At 42.6% G+C, this 19,467-nt stretch overlaps 1 protein-coding gene across 3 annotated transcripts in view; it reads left to right on the top strand.

Moving 5' to 3' along the window:
* CDK5RAP2 (CDK5 regulatory subunit associated protein 2) overlaps positions 1-19,467 on the top strand; it is a 228,257-nt gene that overhangs the window by 148,601 nt on the left and 60,189 nt on the right. For 2 of the 3 annotated variants that reach the window (XM_049897012.1, XM_049897011.1), the window contains 3 exons: positions 3,885-4,317; positions 12,686-12,917; positions 16,596-16,718. In XM_049897012.1, the coding sequence (XP_049752969.1) occupies positions 3,885-4,317; positions 12,686-12,917; positions 16,596-16,718 (788 nt within the window). The remainder of the gene's footprint in view (positions 1-3,884; positions 4,318-12,685; positions 12,918-16,595; positions 16,719-19,467) is intronic. The other variant, XM_049897010.1, reaches the window with a different exon arrangement.

Below are 19,467 nucleotides of genomic sequence, written 5' to 3'. Positions count from 1 at the left end.
CTCCGTATATTCCTTCCATCTTCTTTTGATGCTTCCTGCATCATTTAATATTTTTCCCATAGAATCCTTCAGTATTACAACTGAAGACTTGAATTTTCAGTTCTTTCAGCTTGAGAAATGCTGAATGTGTTCTTCCCTTTTGGTTTTCTATCTCTAGGTCTTTGCACGTTTCATTATAATACTTTGACTTCTCGAGCTGCCCTTTAAATTCTTCTCTTCAGCTCTTTTACTTCACTGTATTTCCCCTTCGCTTTAGTTACTCTGTGTTCAAGAGCAAGTTTCAGAGTCTCTTCTGACATCCATTTTGGTCTTTTCTTTCTTTCCTCTGTTTTTAATGACCTCTTGCTTTCTTCATGTATTATGTCCTTGATGTCATTCCACAATGTGTCTGGTCTTAGGTCGTTAGCGTTCAATGAGTCACATCTATTCTTGAGATAGTCTTTAAATTCAGGTGGGGTATACTCAAGGTTGTGCCTTAGCTTTTGTGGACTTGTTCACATTTTCTTCAGCTTTACCTTGAACTTGTGTATGAGCAACTGATGATCTGTTCCACAGTTGGTTCCCAGCCTTGTTCTGACTGATGATATTGAGCTTTTGCATTGGCTCTTTCCACACATGTAATCAGTTTGATTTCTCTCTATTTCATGTGGTGTGGTCTGTGTGTGTAGTCGCCATTTATGTTGTTGGAAAAAGTTATTTGCAGAATTCTAACATGTGATCTCCAGTGCTGTTTCTATCACCAAGGCTGTATTTTCCAACTACCGATCCTTCTTTGTTTCCAACTTTCGCATTCCAATCACCAGTAATTATCAATGCATCTTGGTTGTATGCTTGATCAATTTCAGACTCCAGAATTTGGTAAAAATCTTGAGTTTCTTCATCTTTGGCCTTAGTGGTTGATGTGTAAATTTGAATAATAGTTGTGTTAACTGATCTTTGTTGTGGATGTATGGGTGTTATTTTACCACTGGCGGTGTTGTACTTCTGGGTAGATCTTGAAACGTTCTTTTTGATGGCAAATGCAGTGCCTTTCTTCCTCAATTTGTCATTCCCGGCAAAGTATAGCATATGATTGTTTGATTCAAAATGGCCAATACCAACCATTTAGCTAACTAATACCATTTTAGCTAACTAAATACCTAGAATATCAATGTTTATGCATTCCATTTCATTTTTGACAATTTCCAGTTTTCCTCAATTCATGCTTTGTACATTCCGTATTCCAACTATTAATGAATGTTTGCAGCTGTTTCTTCTCATTTTTAGTTGTGCCACATCAACAAATGAAGGTCCTGAAACCTTGACTCCCTCCATGTCATTAAGGTCAACTCTACTTTGAGGAGAGAGCTTCTCCCTAGTTGGGTTCGTAGGGAAGATAAAATAAGGCTACATGTCATTTATACAGAGATAGGGAAGATCAAGAAGGCTCCAGTAGAATGGTGGTAGCAAAGATATGGAGGAAGGGAAGGTCAGAGTATGTTAAAAGAGTTGGTGGAGTCCATTTTGACTGTATCACTAGGTTTCTTGTAATAAGATAAGCAGGAGAAACTGATGGGAGAAGAAAAAAAGAACTAACACTAATGGGAACGTATTCTGTCCCCTTCCCTCTACTGACTGCCACATCTCCTTTCTCTTGGTTGATGGCAATAGCCTTCTAACTGGTCTCTGCCTCTGCGTTGTAGCTTGTCAGTCCCTTTTTCTATACTTTCCAGTGTGAATTTCATAACTTCCTTTTCTTTTTTTATGAATGCTTTCCTCCTTTATTTTTTTGGATAATTTAAATATACTTATTCTAAAATAATTTTCAGATTATTATTTCTGTTTTCCTGGGTGTGAATTCTCTTAATTTTTGGATTGTTGTCTGTCTCTCATAATGGTGGGTTTTGTTTGCAAGTTCAGTTTGCTTGTATTAACAGCCATGCACTACACCCTCCACCCTTACTTCTCCCTGTGTTGTGACTTTGAAGTTATATCAGTTTGGCCTTCTGCAGTCTTACTTTAAGGTTCAGAAATCTCATTCTTCAGGGAAATGACTATTCTAGTTCCTAAACTAGCTCTTAAACCAACACATGTCCACTTGGTTCCTAAATATGTGCCTTTATTCGTGCCTCCTCTGTGGGGAAGCCTCGTAATGCTGCCTGCTGTCTCTGCCTTTTTAGCCTCTGATCCTGGGCAGAGAAGAAGAGAGATACTGTCAAAGTTTGCAGGGCCCCTCCTTCACCTTGGGAATTGGATTTCTGGCTTTAACTGCTTTCTGCAAATGCCCATCACTATCGTTCTTTCTCATGGCTATGGTTTTCTCCTCTGTTTTTGGCTTTTGAATAATTTTATATTGAATTTTGAGTCCTGTATGTCATCAGGAAAGACCAGTCCCTAGAAAAGGACATCATGGTTGGTCAGTGAAAATGAAGGAAACCTTCAGTGAGATGGATTGACAGAACCACAAAAATGGGCCCAAATATGAAGATGGCACAGGACTGGGCAATATTTTGTTCTGTTATACACAAGGTTGGCATGAATTGGAGCCGATGGCAATTAACAACAACAGTAAGGTGCACCTTAAAATATTTTTTTGCTATCATTGCATGTGACCAGAGCAGAGTGGGAGGGGCTCTTAGGCATACCCACGCCACCATTTTGACAGGAAATCTCTGCATTCTTTACGCAACAACCAGAGTTCCTCTATCACACAGAGCCTTTAGGTAGCCCTTCTTTTCTTAGCATGGCTTGTAAAACTGTCTGTGAGTTACTCCTCGCTAACTTTCCAGCTTCACCTTCATATTCTTTACACTGTGTCTTTCTTTTGTTCCTATTGTTTCCCATGCTTAGACTGTTCCATCCCACCTTCCCTTGCCAACCTCTCACCACCTCTAAAAGCCCTTTTCTGCCATTTTTCCTGCAGAATGGCACTCTGGGATAGTTGTTCTGTAACCCTCCCAAACTTCCACAGTGCCTATGTTTACGTTTTTGCCCTGTGAAATAGTGATTTGTTTACATCTCTGTGTCTATCACCAGTCGAAGTTCTCAATGGGCAGTTTTATTTCACCAGTGCCCACTACAGAGCCTGGCGCAAGTGACTCTTCTTGAACTATTCCATGTCAGGCACCATACCAGGTGTTTTACACAGTGACTTAATTTGGGTTCCTGGCAAGCAGAGCCTGAGATAAGGATTTGGATGCAAATGGTTTATTTGGGATGTGACACCAGGGATCAGGCATGATGAGTAAGAAAGAGAGTAAGAAAAGAGTGGAGGAAAGTCAGTAAGTGTACGTTATTGATCTGGTTACTACTGTGGGCAGCTGGGTTTTAATCCTGCTGGGCACGCTCTGAGGGGACTGTAGAATTTGTCTTGCTTTGAAGCTGGGAGACTGGATCATTTGCCCACGAACTCTTTTTTTCCCCCATTGGTTGCGGATTTCTTCCGGAGGTGTAAACTGGTCTACATGTGTACTGCCCTGCTAGCTGGCTCAGAGAGCTTTGGAAAAATACGCGTGGCAGCAACAAGATGCAGTGGGCTTTTGAGGAACTTTGCAATTGTCATGAACATCTTGTGACCCACTTATGTTCTACCTAGGCCCAGTCTGCATTCACATACCCATGGGGCCCACTCACCTGCTGTGTACCTTGTTTCCAATTAATTTTACTTGTCTTATCTTTGAAATAGATATAGTAGTATCTACCTTGTGTAGTTATCTTGAGGTTACATGCGGAAAAACGCTTGGCATGGGCACATGGCAGGAACTCCCTCTGTTTAGTTGAGACAGAATCTGGAGAAAGGTTGGTGGGGAAAACTTGAGGAGCTGGGCAGGGGATAAGTCTTTACACTGGGTAAGTCTTTAACAGAAAGCTTAGTTGTCCCACTCCCTTCCCTTTTGGAAAAACAGGCCAGACCTTCTGCAAACGTTACGTGAACTACTTCTGGAACGAATATGTTTGACAGAGCAGGAAGTTTCTGGAGAACACCTTGATGGTAAAACCAAGAAGGCACTTAAGCAGATGGCCATTCAGCTAAGAGGCGAACTCAGACATTTCATCCAGGCCAACTCATTTTCCAAGCCACATGATGAACTGAAGTCGACTTGGGGGACCCAGCCAGTAAAGTTGGGTGAAGTGTCCAAGGTGGAGCTGAAAGATGCCTCAGTGCAGACCATGGTCATGGAGGGCGACACTCTCAGATTCAAACATGAAGGAATGAGAGCGGCTTGGGAAGAGAGACCAACAGATGGCGTATTCAGCGCTGAGCATCAGCCAGAGAACTTGCAGAGGATGCCAGAGAGGCAGGGCACTCTCCTTTCTTTCCCGAGGGGTACTGACAAAGTAAGTTTCTCTCTTTTTGTCTCTCTCTTTACAGACCTTCACACACACACTTAACCTAACAAACAATTCTTGTTTTTTTATATGATTTTATTTTACTTTAGATGAAGGTGTACAGAGCAAACTAGTTTCTCATTAAATTGTTAATACACATATTGTTTGATGACATTGGTTGCCAACCCCAGGTCATGTCAACACTCTCGCCTTCTCGACCTTAGGTTCCCTATTACCAGCTCTTCTGTCCACTCCTGCCTTCTCGTCCTTGCCCCTGGCCTGGTGTGCCCATTTAGTCTCATTTTGTTTTATGGTTTTTTTTTATTATCTTTGGCCGAAGGGTGAACCTTAGGAGTGACTTCATTACTGAGCTAAAAGGGTATCCAGGGGCCATACTATTGGGGTTTCTCTAGCATCTGTCAGACCAGTAAGTCTGGTCTTTTAGCTGTGTGTGTGAGTTAGAATTTTGTTGTACATTTTTCTCCAGCTCTGTCTGGGACCCTTTATTGTGATCCCTGTCTGAGCAGTTGGTGGTGGTAGCCTGACACCATCTAGTTGTGCTGGACTCAGTTTGGTGGAGGCTGTGGTACTTGTGGTCCATTAGTGCTTTGGAGTAATCTTTCCCTTGCGTCTTTGGTTTTCTTCCTTCCCCCTTGCTCCAGATGGGGTGAGACCAGCGGAGTATCTTAGATGGCTGCTCACAAGCTTTTAAGACCCCAGATGCTACTCACCAAAGTGGAATGTAGAACATTTTCTTTATAAACTATGTTAAGCTAGTTGAGCTAGATATTCCCTGAGACCATGGTCCCGATATCCCTCAGCCCAGTAGTTCAGTCCCTCACGGAGTTTAGATGTGTCTGTGGAGCCTATGACCTTGCCTTGGATAAGTTATGCTGGCTTCCCTAGTATTGTGTACTGTCTTACCCTTCACCAGAGTTACCACTTACCTATTACCTATTTAGTGTTTTTCCATCAGTACTCCTCCCCTCCCTTGTAACCATCAAAGACTATTGCTTTTTGTGTGTAAACCTTTTCAGAGTTTTTATAGTAGTGGTCTCGTACAATATTTATCCTTTTGTGATTGACTTATTTCACTCAGCATAATACTGTCCAGATTCATCCATGCTTTGAGATGCGTCACAGATTCATCATTGTTCTTTATCGTAGCATAGTATTCCACTGTGTATGTACCATAGTTTGTTTATCCATTCATCTGTTTATGGGCGCCTAGGTTGTTTGCATCTTTAAAAAATCACTTCGAATCTGACCATGGTTTTTGATTTATGTAGTGGGAAATTTTGGTGTCTCCCTCTGCCCTCACTGGTCCGTGCCTTCTACCTGGAGCGTACATCCTTCCTAACTTTCCCAAAGTGTTACCTTTCCTTCCTACCCCCCCCCCCCCAACCCTATCCCTTTGACCATCCTCCACCCCATCTCTATCTGGTTTATCTACTGACAGGTTATGAATGACCAACTTTTGGACAACTCATTCTTAAGAACGGACTGCCCTGAAGCCTATTATATTAAAAATTTGAGTTAAAACAACGGTTCGTAATAACAAATGCACATACTACTTTGTGACGCTCGTGAAAACATTGTGTGGTTTGGAAGTCTTTCTTAGGTGTTTTATACACATCCAACCAAACCCAGTGCCATCGAGTCGATTTCGACTCATAGCGACCCTATAGGACAGAGTAGAACTGCCCCATAGAGTTTCCACGGAGTGCCTGACAGATTTGAACTGCCAACCCTTTGGTTGGCAGCCATAGCACTTAACCACTATACCACCAGGGTTTCCTTTATGTGCATAGAAAGGTAAAATATATACTATATACTAAAACAAACATTTGACTGGTGCTCAATAAGAACCCCATGTACCTGTTCCGATTTACCTACAAATTTGATCTGAAGACAGACTTGGGAATGGATCTCGTTCATAACCTGGGGACTGCCTGTATGTATTACTACACATAGGTATTTTCCTTATAAAAATGGATTCATGTTTATCCCTGTATCTTCAGCTTTCTCTTTCACATTATGTATTTGTAATAGCTGCTTAAGATTCTATTGTGGGGATGTGCCTACATTTATATAATTCTTATTGATAGGCGTTCACTTTTTTAAAAAAATTTTTGTGATTTAAGTGAAAGTTTACAAATCAAGTCAATCTCTCATACAAAACTTTATATACACCTTGCTATATACTCCTAGTTGCTTTCCCCCTAATGAGACAGCACATTCCCTCTGTCCACCCTGTGTTTCTGTGTCTGTTCAGCCAGCTTCTGTCCGCCTCGGCCTTCACATCTCTCCTCCAGACAGGAGCTGCCCAGATAGTCTCATGTGTCTACTTGATCCAAGAAGCCCACTCCTCACCAGTATCATTTTCTATCTTGTAGTCAGTCCAATCCCTGTCTGAAGAGTTGGCTTCGAAAATGGTTCCTGTCTTGGGCTAACAGAATGTCTGGGGACCATGACCTCTGGGGTCCCTCTGGTTTTAGTCAGACCGTTAAATCAGGTCTTTTTACTAGAATTTGGGGTCTGCGTCCCACTGCTCTCCTGCTCCTTCAGGGATTCTCTGTCGTGCCCACTGTCATGGCAGTCCTTGGTTGTAGCTGGGCACCATCTAGTTCTTCTGGTAGCTGGCTGATGTAGTCTTTGATTTATGTGGCCCATTCTGACTCTTGGGCTCATACTTACCTTGTGTCTTTGGTATTCTCCTTTGCTGCATGTGGGTTGAGACCAATTGTTGCATCTTAGATGGCCGCTTGATAGCGTTTAAGACCCCTGACGCCACTCTCCAAAATGGGATGCAGAATGTTTTCCTTAATAGTTTTTATTATACCAATTGATCTAGATGTCCCCTGAAACCAAGACATTTACTTTTGCAGGTCACAATAAAATAATAATAACCTGACTTTAGGGGTGGAGATGAGAACCTAGGCTTTGTTTTGTTCAGACTTTGTGTCTAAGAGGTACTGCTCTGAGGGCTTTGTCTACATTTGTATGTCTCCTTACAATGCCCTTTGGAGATGAGAAAGCCAGAGCCTGAGTGATGTGGCTATGGTTACCCAGTGGTTAAAGGGCTGGGCTGGGACTCTCACCATGCCAGGTTTCATAGTCACACCATTTCCCTGCATCAAACTGCCTTCCAATCCATGGTGGCCTGAAGTGGTTGGGTCTGGTTTTGTTGTGTGAATATCTGTATGTTGATTCTGCATCAGTCGAGATGCGGTATCTCCTCTAAGGGTCTCCTCAAATGCTGTCAAGTATGCCATATTGCTAAAAACCAAACTCTCTTGGCAATGTTTGATTATATCTTTTACTAAAATCTTCTTGGGGAGAGGGTTTGGGCTTGAGAATCCCCAGAGCAGAGAGATGTGAGTGTTCTTGTAGGAAGTAGGAAGGAAATAGGTCGTGTTTCTAATAGAGCTCCAGTGATGGCTGTTGGTACTCTTGCTTCTGATGGGTGTTTTGTATCTAAGAAATCAACTGTACGCATTGCTTCATAGCATCAGAATGGGGAATTAAGTTTATTTTCTGACCACTAAATTACTGCTTTTGTGCATACCAAAGAGAGTTAGATATATCATTAGGAAAATTGCCTTTGATTGTTTTAAATTATGCACCAAAACTGTAATTTCTAGAAAAGGGTTTTCTAAAGATATCAGTAGAGAGAGAGAGAGAGAGAGAGAGAGAGAGAGACTGCTATTATATTAACAGTATTAGAGATGCAAATTTGTCCAATTTGGCTAGAATAGGAATGCTCTCATTTGCCCCAGGTCCTTCAGTTTATACCTGTTTACTAGGAAAACTAGGAGGTTTTTCTTTCCCTTTCTACGTGGGAAATGTCATCCTGCATTCAGGAAAATTGGATAATTGAACAAACTTAATTTTCCCAAATATATTGAAAATTTTTTCTTTTTAGTTTGGAGTCATCCTTCTTGCTTGTGCCTTCGGAAGGAAGGACACTGATTTTTTTTCCATTTGCTGTATGTGCCAGGCGTTGTGCTAGATGTACACATCATTTAATTTAATTTTCTCAACAAGGTATGAGTCTGGTGGATATTATTGTGTGTGTCTTGCACATGAGGAAATGGAGGCTCTGAAAGGCTCAGAAAATTGTCTAGGGTGACTCAGTTGATAATTGGAGCAGTTGGGATATAAAGAGAGGTCTGGTTTTAGAGGTAGACATATTTATAAACCTACCGTTCTCAGAGAGTGAGGAGTTCTCATACCACCAACATGGCCTCCAGTCTCTGTAAAGTAGGAAAAAACTATTTCTTTGTGGTTTTTGGTCAGTGAAGGAATCTGTAGTCCCAGGGCCCAAGCCAGAACTCTGGTGTCCTGTTAAAAGGAACAGCATTGAAGCCCAAAGGTGTGACAAGGGGACCAGATATACTTCTGGTTGTTTAGTTATAGAGGAAAGATACACTGTGTTTACATCGAGGGCTGGCCACTTATCTGCTGTGAGTCCTTGGATAAGTCACCTGACCCTTCTGAGTATCTGGAATGGGGTCAGTATAACCTAGAAGCTGAGCTTGGCATGATGGCTAAATGAGGTAATGTGTGACAAGTGCCTAATGAAGTACCTGTACATGGTAGGTGCTTGGTGTATTTGAGTTCTGTCCCCTCTCCTTTCCCAAGTCAGAAGTTTCGTTATGACATCTTTAATAAGGTGGTAGGTGGAGAAGAGACTCTGTTCAGTGCCCATAAGGAAGCATTTTGTGTGGTGTTATTTTAGAACCAGCATTAGGTTGACTGACGGCAGTCTTCCAGCCTGAAATTGGCTTTGGCATTTGTGCACTTGCAAATATCTTTTCTGCTGCCATATGACACACAGATTTGGATCCAAGAATAAAGATTGGTGGAGACTGAGGACCAAGCAAATAGCTGCTGTTTTCCAGCCCTTTGTGAGGGGACATCCAGCTCCTCCCAGCGGTCACCCTCACCCTCTCAAACTGCTCTTGTTTTTGAATCTGTTCCTCCCTCTTCCAACCTGGAATTTCAGGATAGAAAGTGTCTCAGCTTTTCTTAACTGAGCCCTGAGTCCTGGAGTCTGAAGAGCTAGTTTAAGATCTGACTCTGTAACCTTTCTGTATGACATTGGGCTAGTTACCTGACACCTCAGTTTCTTCATTTGGAAAACAGGGATGATAAGGTCTGTTATTCTGTGAGCTCTGGGACTGCAGAGCTTACCTGAGGATTATGTGAGAACGTGCGTTTTTATCCTACCATGTGCAAGGAGGGGTCCTTACTCTTTTTGAGAACCTTGATGATTTTCTCATTCCCTGAGTCCCAGATATTTTCTGTTTTCCTCTCAGGTTCCTCCTCTGCTTTTTTTGTATGTAAGTAATTGCTTTATTGAGATATAATTTATATAATATGATTCACCCATTTAAACTGTACAATTCAGTCATTTCTAGTATATTCTCTAGAGTGTGCAACCATTATCACAATCAATTTTAGAATATTTTCATCACCCCAAAAAGAAACCCTGTACCCATTAGCAGTCACTCCATTTCCCTCCACCTCCACCCTTCACCAAACGCTAATCGACCAGTAATCTACTTTCTGTCTCTATAGAGATGCCTTTTCTGGACATTTCATGCACATGGATTCATACAATATGTGGTCCTTCGTGACTAGCTCCTTTTACTTAGCATAATATTTTCAAGATTCATTCATGCTGTAGGATATATTAGTACTTCATTTCTTTTTATTGCCAAATAATATTCCATTGTATGGATATACCACATTTTACTTATCAAGTCATCATTTGGACATTTGGGTTGTTTGTGTTTTTTGGCTATTACGAGTAATGTTGCAGTGAATATTCATGTACAAATTTTTTGGTGGACATTTTCATTTCTCTTGTGTGTATACCTAGGAATTGCTGAGTTACATGATAACTTTATGTTTGATCATTTGAGGAACTGACAGACTCTTTCCTAAAGCAGCTGCACTACTACAATCCTGCCAGCAATGTGTGAAGGTTCCAGTTTCTCCAATCCTTGCCAGCACTTGTTATTACCTTTTTAATCATACCCATCTGTGGGTAAGAAGCTCTGGTGGCAAAGTAGTTAGAGCTCAGGCTGCTAACTGTATGGTTGGCAGTTTGAATCCACCAGCCTCTCCTTGGAAACCCTATGGGGCTGTTCTACTCTGTCCTTTAGGGTCACTATGAGTTGGAATCAACTTGACGGTATACAACAACAAAATGGGTATGAAGAGGTATCTCATTGTGGTTTTGATTTACATTTCATTGGCAGCTAATGATGTTGAGCATCTTTTCAGGTGCTTATTGGGCATTTGGAAACCCTGGTGGCGTAGTGGTTAAGTGCTATGGCTGCTAACCAAAGGGTCAGCAGTTTGAATCCGCCAGGTGCTCCTTGGAAATTCTACGGGGCAGTTCTGCTCTGTCCTGCAGGGTCACTATGAGTTGGAATCGACTCGATGGCACTGGGTTTGGTTTTGGTTTTTACTGGGCATTTGTATATCTTCTCTTGAGAAATGTCAATTCAGATCTTTGTCCATTTTTCAGTTGGGTATTTGTGTTTTGATTACTGAGTTGAAAAATTTCCTAGATTCAAGCCCCTCTTCTCAGCTTTTGAATATACTTAAATTTTCCCACTTGAAAGGCACCCTCATCTTTCCTCGAAAATTATTGTTTGTATGTTCATTCCACAAATAGTAGTTGAGCACCTGCTATGCACTAGTCCTTGTGCTGGAAGCTGATAGAATGACTAAGATATGTAGAGTCCAGGCTGGCACAGAAGATGAACGATGAACAAGTAATTACACAGACGTTTAATTATAATGGTACTAACGTCCCTTGAGGAGAATTATAGGGGACAGTGAGTGTGTATAACAGGGAGACCTGAGGTTTGGAAATCAAGGGCCATTCTCCTGAGGGAAGGCATGCTTAAGCTGAGTCCTAATGAATGATTTGGAGTTAGTGGGGGAAGTGAGGGTGGGCAAGAAGGAGTGTTCTAGGTAGAGGTGACAGTGTATGTCAATGCTCTGAGGTAGAAAGAACATGGCATTTGAGGAACTGACAGAAGGTCAGTGTGGCTAGAGGTTAGGTGGAGTGGGAGGTGGGTAATAGCTCAGGCTGCAAGTCATGTAGGGTTTTGTAGCTGGGGTAAGGACTTTGACCTTTGTTGTAAGGGAACTAGGAAGCAATTAAAATTGTTTTAAGCAGAAGAGAGAAATGGTAGATTTGCCTTTTTGCTACAGTGAACCCTAGTACCTAGTGCTGTTGAGTCCATTCTGACTCATAGCGACCCTATAGGACAGAGTAGAAACAGTATGGAGAGTGAATTAGAGAGGACAAGAGTGAATGTGGGGAGACGACGCAAGAGGCTGTTGCAGTGGCTTAGGTGAGAGTTAGTAGTGGCTTGGGGTTGGGTGGTGGAAATAAGAAGAGTGGAAAGAATTAAGAGAAAATTTGGGAAGTAGAATTAATGGAACCTGGCAAATGATGAAAATGGGTGGTGAGAATAAAGGGATGTATGAAAGATGACATCCAGATTTCTGGATTACACAGTAATAGAGTGATTCACCAAGAATGGGGAGTGTTGAAGTGGCATAGCTTTAGAGCAGAGATATGGAGGCAGTGAAGTTGAAGAATTACGTTTTCAATTGACTTTGAAGTGCCTGTGAACCATCACAAATGAAGATGTCTAGGGTAGGCAGGTTGAGTGCTCTGAGCCTAGGAAATATCTATTGAGTTTAGTGCTCCAGTAGCCACTGAAAAATTTAGTAAGGGGTAGTTCTTGTTGTCTAGCAGGGGTGGCAGTCAGATTGGCTTAGATTGAGCAACGAGTGAGAAGTGAGGAAATAGTATGATAAGGAGCAAGAGCAAGAATGTGTTTCCCAGAAGATTGTGTTGGAAAAAGGATTGCCATATATTGAGACAGAATCCTTGGGTGGTATAAACAGTTAATGCACTTGGCTGTTAACTGAAAGGCTGGAGGTCAGAGTCCGCCCCGGGGGCCTTCAAAGAAAGGACTGGCGAACTACTTCCAAAAAAATCAGCCAATGAAAACCCTGTGGAGCACAGTTCTATTCTCACACACTTGGGTCACCATTAGTTGGAGTTGACTTGACTTAATGGCATATACTGAGCACCTGGAATGCCCAGAGAAACAATGGACCAGGGCCAAGAGAATGCCAAGGAGGAGAATCTTGGTAGTTGTCAATCAGAGGAGGAACATGCCAAGATAGAAACTCTGTGGGCTGGGGAATAAACATAGATGCCGTGATAGGGATCAGTAGTCTGGGCAGCCCCTTTGAATCCTGCTGTATGTGGTTGGCACCATGTTGACTGTACAACCAAAGTGAGTGTGTTCATTGTTGTATATGTTTATGTTTTCAGGATGCTAAGAAATCCCGCTTGCCAATCCTAATAAAACCATCCCGATCGTTAGGAAGTGTGTATCGGCTCTCTGACACCCAGGAGGTGGTGGCACAGCTGCAGGGCCAGATCATGGAGCTGCAGGGGGAACTGAAGGAGTTTAAAACTCACAACAAACAGCTTCACCAAAAGTTAATTCTGGCTGAAGCAATGATGGAGGGGAAGTCAATGCCAGACCAAATGCTACTGAATGGTAAGCACAGAGAAAAATGTGTCCTCCACGAACTAGATGTGAATGACCTGATAGAAATGCTTGAAATGTCAACCTTGTTTAGAATTGCAGTAAGTTTGAATATAAATTCCATGAATCGCAGTGGTAAATCTTGACTATTAACAAATGCACAACAGAATAAGGAAACACAATAAGGAAAATGAATCTATTGTTTTCATTTCATCCTGGAGTCTGGATAAAGGGGACTTATGGTACTTGTAGGTCTTGAGAGGGGGGTCACTGCTCCCTTGATTTGGGATTGTTTGCCAGGTGCCCTAGTTGTGGGATGACTTGAATCTGGGCCTTTTCTTTGGCCAAATCTGTGGAAGCCTTGGTCTGTGGCATCAAGGGTATGTAACTGAGAGTCTTCTTTGCAGAGTTCTCTGGAATGTCCTGGCAATACTTGTTTGGGTTCTTCTGGGCTAATTACAAACCCTACTGACCTTCTGTCCTCTTCTGGAAGTGACCTGCCTCCCCACCCACTTTCAGTCTGCTGCCTCTACTCTCCTGGCATCAAGAAAATAGAGAGCCCCTGGATTAAAATGTATCTAGTCAGAATACATAGACTTGGAGGTGGAGCCTCAGGTGGTGGTCTCTAGTCTAGGACAGTGGTGCTCAGAGATTTTTGGACCACTGGTCCTTTGAGTCTGAGGGCCCTCTCACAGAATAATGTGAGTATCTGGCATTTTACATCATTTTCAGAGCGTTCATGAATCCACAAAAGTATATATATAGACTCTAGATTTTGCACTCCTGATGTAAGCAAATGACAGCAACACACAAAAGCAAAACAGTAGTAATATTTATACATCCAAATATATTTATTAAATGTCTGCTGCATGCCAAACAATATTCTCGGCATTGATGAGATAGGAGTGAACACCACAAAGTCTGTGTCTACTTTACATTCTTGTGGGGGGAGAAAGAATAAGCTGATAAGTAAAATACATAATATGTGAGGTGATGGTAAGTGCTGTGGAGAAAAATAAGGCAGAGTTAAGGGCATAGATAACGTGGAATGGGAGCAGGATTTGCCAGTGTGTGCAGTGTCAAAGAGAGCCTCCCTGAGGAGGTGGCATTGGAATGGAGATGGGGTTTAGGGGACCATGATCAAACTAGTTACCTTGGAAACTGTGATCCTGGCAGAGGGAACAACAGGGCCAGAGGCTCTAATGTTACTTTGAACTTGGGAAGTTAGATGAATAGTAAGGAGGCCGATTATGTGGCTGCAGTGGAGTGAGAAATGGGTAGAGTTGTCGAAGGTGAGTCTGGGAGGTAGCAGATTATGTAGGGCTTCTTAGGACGTTCTAGGGCTTTGACTCCTACTCTAGGTAAGATTGGGCACTGTTGGATGGTTTTGAGCAGAGGAATTACATGATCCAACTTATGTTTTAAAGCAGAGGTTGGCAAATTATAGCCTGTGGATGAAATCTAGCTTGTGGCCTCTTTTTATAAGTAAAGTTTTATGGGAATGTAGCCAGACCCATTCATTTACGCATGGTCTGTGACTGCTTTTATGCTATGATGGGAGAGTTGAGTGGTTGTGATAAACACCTTCTGGTCTGCAAAGCCTAAAATATTTATTATCTGACTCTTTAAGAAAAAGTGTGCCGGCCCCTGCTTTGAAGGAACACTTTTAATGGGAACACTTGGAAGGGCGGAGTTGTCATACACTGAGATGGGAAAGACTGCAGGAGAGGTAGGCTTGGGGGAACATTAGGTGTCTGCCTGGTTTTGGACTTATTTAAGATGCTTGTTGACCTTCCTAATAGTGATGTCAAGTAGGCAGCTGGGAATAGATGAATCTGGAGTGGAAGGGGGTGGTCTGGGTTAGAGATAGAAACTTAGGAAACATATAGCTGGTATTTAAAGATATGAGACTTGGAGACATAGGTAGTGGGTATAGATAGAGAAGGTTGGACTGACAAGGAGTAGCCAGTGAGGTAGGAAGAGAATCAAGGGAGAGCGATCCCCCATTAGCTGAGTAAAGAAAGTGATTGGGGACTGATTAGCTGTGTAAAATATCGCTCATGGGACTAGTAAGACAAGGAATGAGGCTTGATCATTGCACTTATCAATATGAAATTCACTGGTGACCTTGAAGGGAGTTGCTTCAGTGCCATGAACAGGGCCTGACTGACACGAGTTTGAGAGAGAACGGAGAAGACGATTTGGAGAGAGCAAGAAAGACAACTCTGAGGAGTTACATCACAAAAAGAAGTAGGGCGGTTGGGAGCTAAATCATCAATGAATCCAAAGGGCTTCAATGAATCCAAGGACTGTAGGTGATGGCAGTGAGGTGGGTAGTGGTTGGTGCAATTTGAGGGCATCAAAGCTGGAGTTTTGAGGTAAAAGAGAGAATGATCTGGCAGCAAGGAGCAAGGACACATGTACGTTCCAGGCCCATACTATAAGGCATGCGGGAAAGAAAAAGGCTGCAGGAGAAGCAGTGTCTTCGGGGGACAGCCTGGTTCACTTAGAACGAGAGGGTGAGATCAATGTTCAGAGAAGAGCTTGAGGTTATTTGGGATTTTGTCAGTGAAGGGTAGGAGTTCCAGGGTGGTAGATTGCCGCAGACTAGAGGATTTCCAGAGTGGTTAAGGGATGGGAGATGACTTGGGAACCTTGGGCTTCCTGTGGTAAAAGTAAAATGAGCAGCTCTTATTTTAGGTGCGTGATCTAATTGGATCGTCTGAACATTTTTTGAGGCAGGTACAGTAATTATGCCTATTTTATAGTTGATTTTATATTTTATATTTTATAGCTTCGCTTTGGTCACACTAACAATTGAACCAGCCAGCCTGATGTCAAAGCCTGTGTTCTTTGCTGTTGCATAAAGTCTAGCCATGATACTTTGTGTATGGATTTTATGATGACCTGTAGCCAGTGGTGTTTTCCATTTAATTTTACATTTTCTCTTGCATTTACCATAACTCATGTTCAGGTTAATTTGGCCTTTGGCAGCATTGCTCTTCCCTCTGTCCCTCATTTCCCACCTTCCATTCATCCATCCATCAAGGCATCTGTTCATGCATTCAGTGAACATTTCCCAGGGACCTGCTGTGTCCCCAGCCTCCTGAACTGGGTATAGGAGAGGAGATGAATCAGACGCAGTCTGCCTTCTGAGAAATCCTTGGCTGCCTGGGGTTGGTGCTGGGTTGCGAGGGCACAAGAGAGCAAATAATTTAAAGGAAACAGTGCTGGGGGCTTCAGAGAGACAAGGTTTTGTGGCAAAGGTGACTCGGCTCAACAGAGGCCCTGGCACTGTGCCAGGGTCTTGCCATTTGTGCTGAATAATGTTGCTATTTCTTGGTGAGACACCAGGGCGCCTCAGCCAGGTGCTAGTTGCACAGTTGTCCGGTCCAGAAGACCCTAGGGCCTCTCTCCTGGGGAAGAGTGGGCACAAGTCCATAGAATTCATTTTCTCACTCATAGTTTTTTGAGAGCCTGGACTTAAACCGTTTCAGACAAGCGGCAGTATATTTATGCTTTTTTATGTCCTGTTATGGCAGCTGAATAGATTAATTTTATCTTATAAATTGCATTTTGCCTCCCCAATGTTTTTATTTTTCCTGTTGTATCTTTGTGTTCTCAGTTGCTTGGCTGAATTTCAAGCCTATGCTTTTATTTATTTTTATTTCTTTTTCTGAATGCCTGTAGCCCAGCCCCTTGTGGGAACAGCCTACCAGGGCAGCCCAGGAGAGGAAAAAAGAATTAAAACCACACTCTGTGTCTGGAGAGACAAGGAAATGGACAATGATCAGCAAACAAGCGACAAGACTGGTCAGAATTCAACCCCAACATGTACTAACAGTTACTGTGTGCCAGGCACCATTTGGGATGTTTTATGTAAAAATTGTTACTAAACCTCACAACAGACCACTCAGGTCTTCATCACTTTCCCCATTTAACACAGGAGGAAGCTGAGCTTTGTTAAAATAATTGGCCCAGGGTCATTCACCTGGTAAGTAGGTGGAAGAGTCAAGACACAGTAGGATGTCTGTTGAGCCCACCAATCCATTTGTCAAACATTGTTCTACCAGGCAGTGGGCTGGGTTCTGATGGTTCAGCCTGAAAAGACACAGTCCCTGCCCTCAAGGAATCTCACAGACGCTGGAGACAGTCATCCCAATAGTCAGTTCGTATTCAGTGTGGTGCTGGCTGTTGTTGAAGTGTGCATGAAGTGGGCCTCTGTCTGCCAGGGAGGAGTAGGTCAGAGGAGAACCTGAGCTGAGATTGGTTTGTGGGAGTTGCCAAATAGGCCATTGGAAAGGTGTAGAGGTAAGAGCAAGGCCACAGGTAAGTAGTATGCCTTTCTTTTTTAAATCATGAGGCATTATATGCATACAAATAAATACAAATGATAATCATAACAAATACCCATGTTCCCATTCAACCAGAATGAACACCTGCTTACATTTTTTCTCTTAACCTTAGATCTCTTTTTGTCCTTTATTAAAAAAAAAAAATCACTGTTAACTTGGACCTAATTTACTCTGTAAGAAATAATTTTTCTCAGGAATACTAAATTTGTCCCAGGATGGCCATGAGGATGCCAGTTTCTGAGGGAAGTACTGTGTTGTGTTTCCTGTTACCAATGGTCTGTACTTTCCCAAGGCCTCCAGTCAGTGCAGTGAACACATGGTCATGTGCTTGTGGAGTGTTCTGGGGTTAGGTGGAATCACTAGGTAATAAAATACCCTTTAGCTGAATTGTGGAAAATTCCAGAACGCGAGTATTTTTTATAATGTAAATGAATGGTCCTGGGGACATCCTTTGGCTTTTTGTACGGAGTTAGTGATTAAAAGGCTTCTTAATAGATGGACAGTTTCCCTTTCCCTCTCAATTCACCATCGTTATTGAACTTCTTTCGTTTCTCTCAATGTGCTTCTAGAACTTTCTACATGCTATTGCCTCTGCCTGGACACCCCCCTTCTCCAGATTGTTGCCTGGCTGATGCCTCATCCTTTAGACCTCTACTTAAACGTCACTTTTCAAGGAAAGTCTCCTCAGTTATTTCAGCACTACCATTAGCCCTCGTGCTTTCCCTTTCCAGCACTGATTGATCTTGAATTGACATGCTCAATGACTGCCCTCTGCAGGGCTGGGCACTGTGTGTGACACCTTCACTGCTGCTTCTTCAGTAATCCCTTTGTAGGTACTTAACAAATGACGGGGATTGCATGCATGTTATTGGCCTTTGCATTGAGGGTTAAGGATTCTCTCTCCTTGCTCTTGGACCCTTGACACAGGAGATCCTCAAATGGAAGAAGGGTACATCAGGAAGCAGTATTCAGAGTGTTAGAGGCAGGCTGTCAGGCTTTGACCAGGGCTCTACTGTTACTCACTCTGAACCTTGGGCAAGTTCTTAATATCTCTAAGCCTTGATTTCTTCTTCTGTAAAATGGGGACAGTAGTTGAGCCTTTCAGGTTGTTGTGAGGGTTAAACGGATAACATAAGTGAGGTGCTTATTGCCTAGGCCAGGTCCTGGCACATAGTTATATGCTTTGAGGCCTTGGTAAATCTCCATGTTCACATGTACACTTCCCTCCTCAAACCCCCCATGCAGTGATATTTACGTGAAAAGTGTAAGTAGCTCCATTGGGCCATTATTGAGTTATTTATTGATGACTGCTGAGGAGAGAACAGCAAAGCCACATGGACAGACTTGCTGTAAACTGACACCGGAACCTAGAAATCAGATCCTTACCTCTACCAAATTACAAATTGCTGTAGATGGTGGTCTTTTTAAAAATTGTGCTTTAAGTGAAAATTTATAGTTCAAGTTAGTTTCTCATACAGAAATTTATAAATGCATTGTTATGTGACCCTAGTTGCCCTCTGTATAATGTCACAGCACACTACTCCTTTCCACCCTGTATTTCCCGTGTCCATTCAACCAGCTCCTATCCCTTTCTGCCTTCTCATCTCACCTCCGGACAGGAGCTGCCCATTTAGTCTCATGTATCTCCTTGAGCTAAGAAGCACACTCTTCACAAGTATCATTTAATGTCTTATAGTCCAGTCTAATCTTTGTCTGAAGAGTTGGCATTAGGGATGGGTTTAGTTTTGGGCTAACAGAGAGTCCAGGAACCATGTCCTCTGGGGTCCCTCCAGTCTCAGTCAGACCATTAAGTCTGGTCTTTTTACTAGAATTTGAGTTTTGCATCCCACTTTTATCCTGCTCCATCAGGGACTCTCTGTTGTGTTCCCTATCAGGTCAGTCATTGGTGGTAGCGGGGCACCATCTAGTTCTTCCGGTCTCAGGCTGATGGAGTCTCTGGTTTATGTGACCCTTTCTGTCTGTTGGGCTCATATTTAGATTATAGACTTTTGAGGGGCATTTCTGAAGTCACGGTCATGGGTGTCAAGTGTCTGAATTTTATGTCCGTTGCATTTGCAAGGAGCAAAGTTTACAGTCGAGGTCTACGTGTCTGTATGACAGTGCACACCCTCCCAAACATTCCAGCAAGGTTGTGTGTATGTGTATGACTAACTGTGAGAGCTGGCCACAGTTTGTATCAGAAAGAG

Source organism: Elephas maximus, chromosome 9, assembly GCF_024166365.1.
Source record: "Elephas maximus indicus isolate mEleMax1 chromosome 9, mEleMax1 primary haplotype, whole genome shotgun sequence".
Lineage (NCBI taxonomy): Eukaryota > Metazoa > Chordata > Mammalia > Proboscidea > Elephantidae > Elephas > Elephas maximus.
The sequence above is the reverse complement of the archived record's forward strand: the minus strand, read 5'-3'. Positions and strand labels throughout refer to the sequence as shown.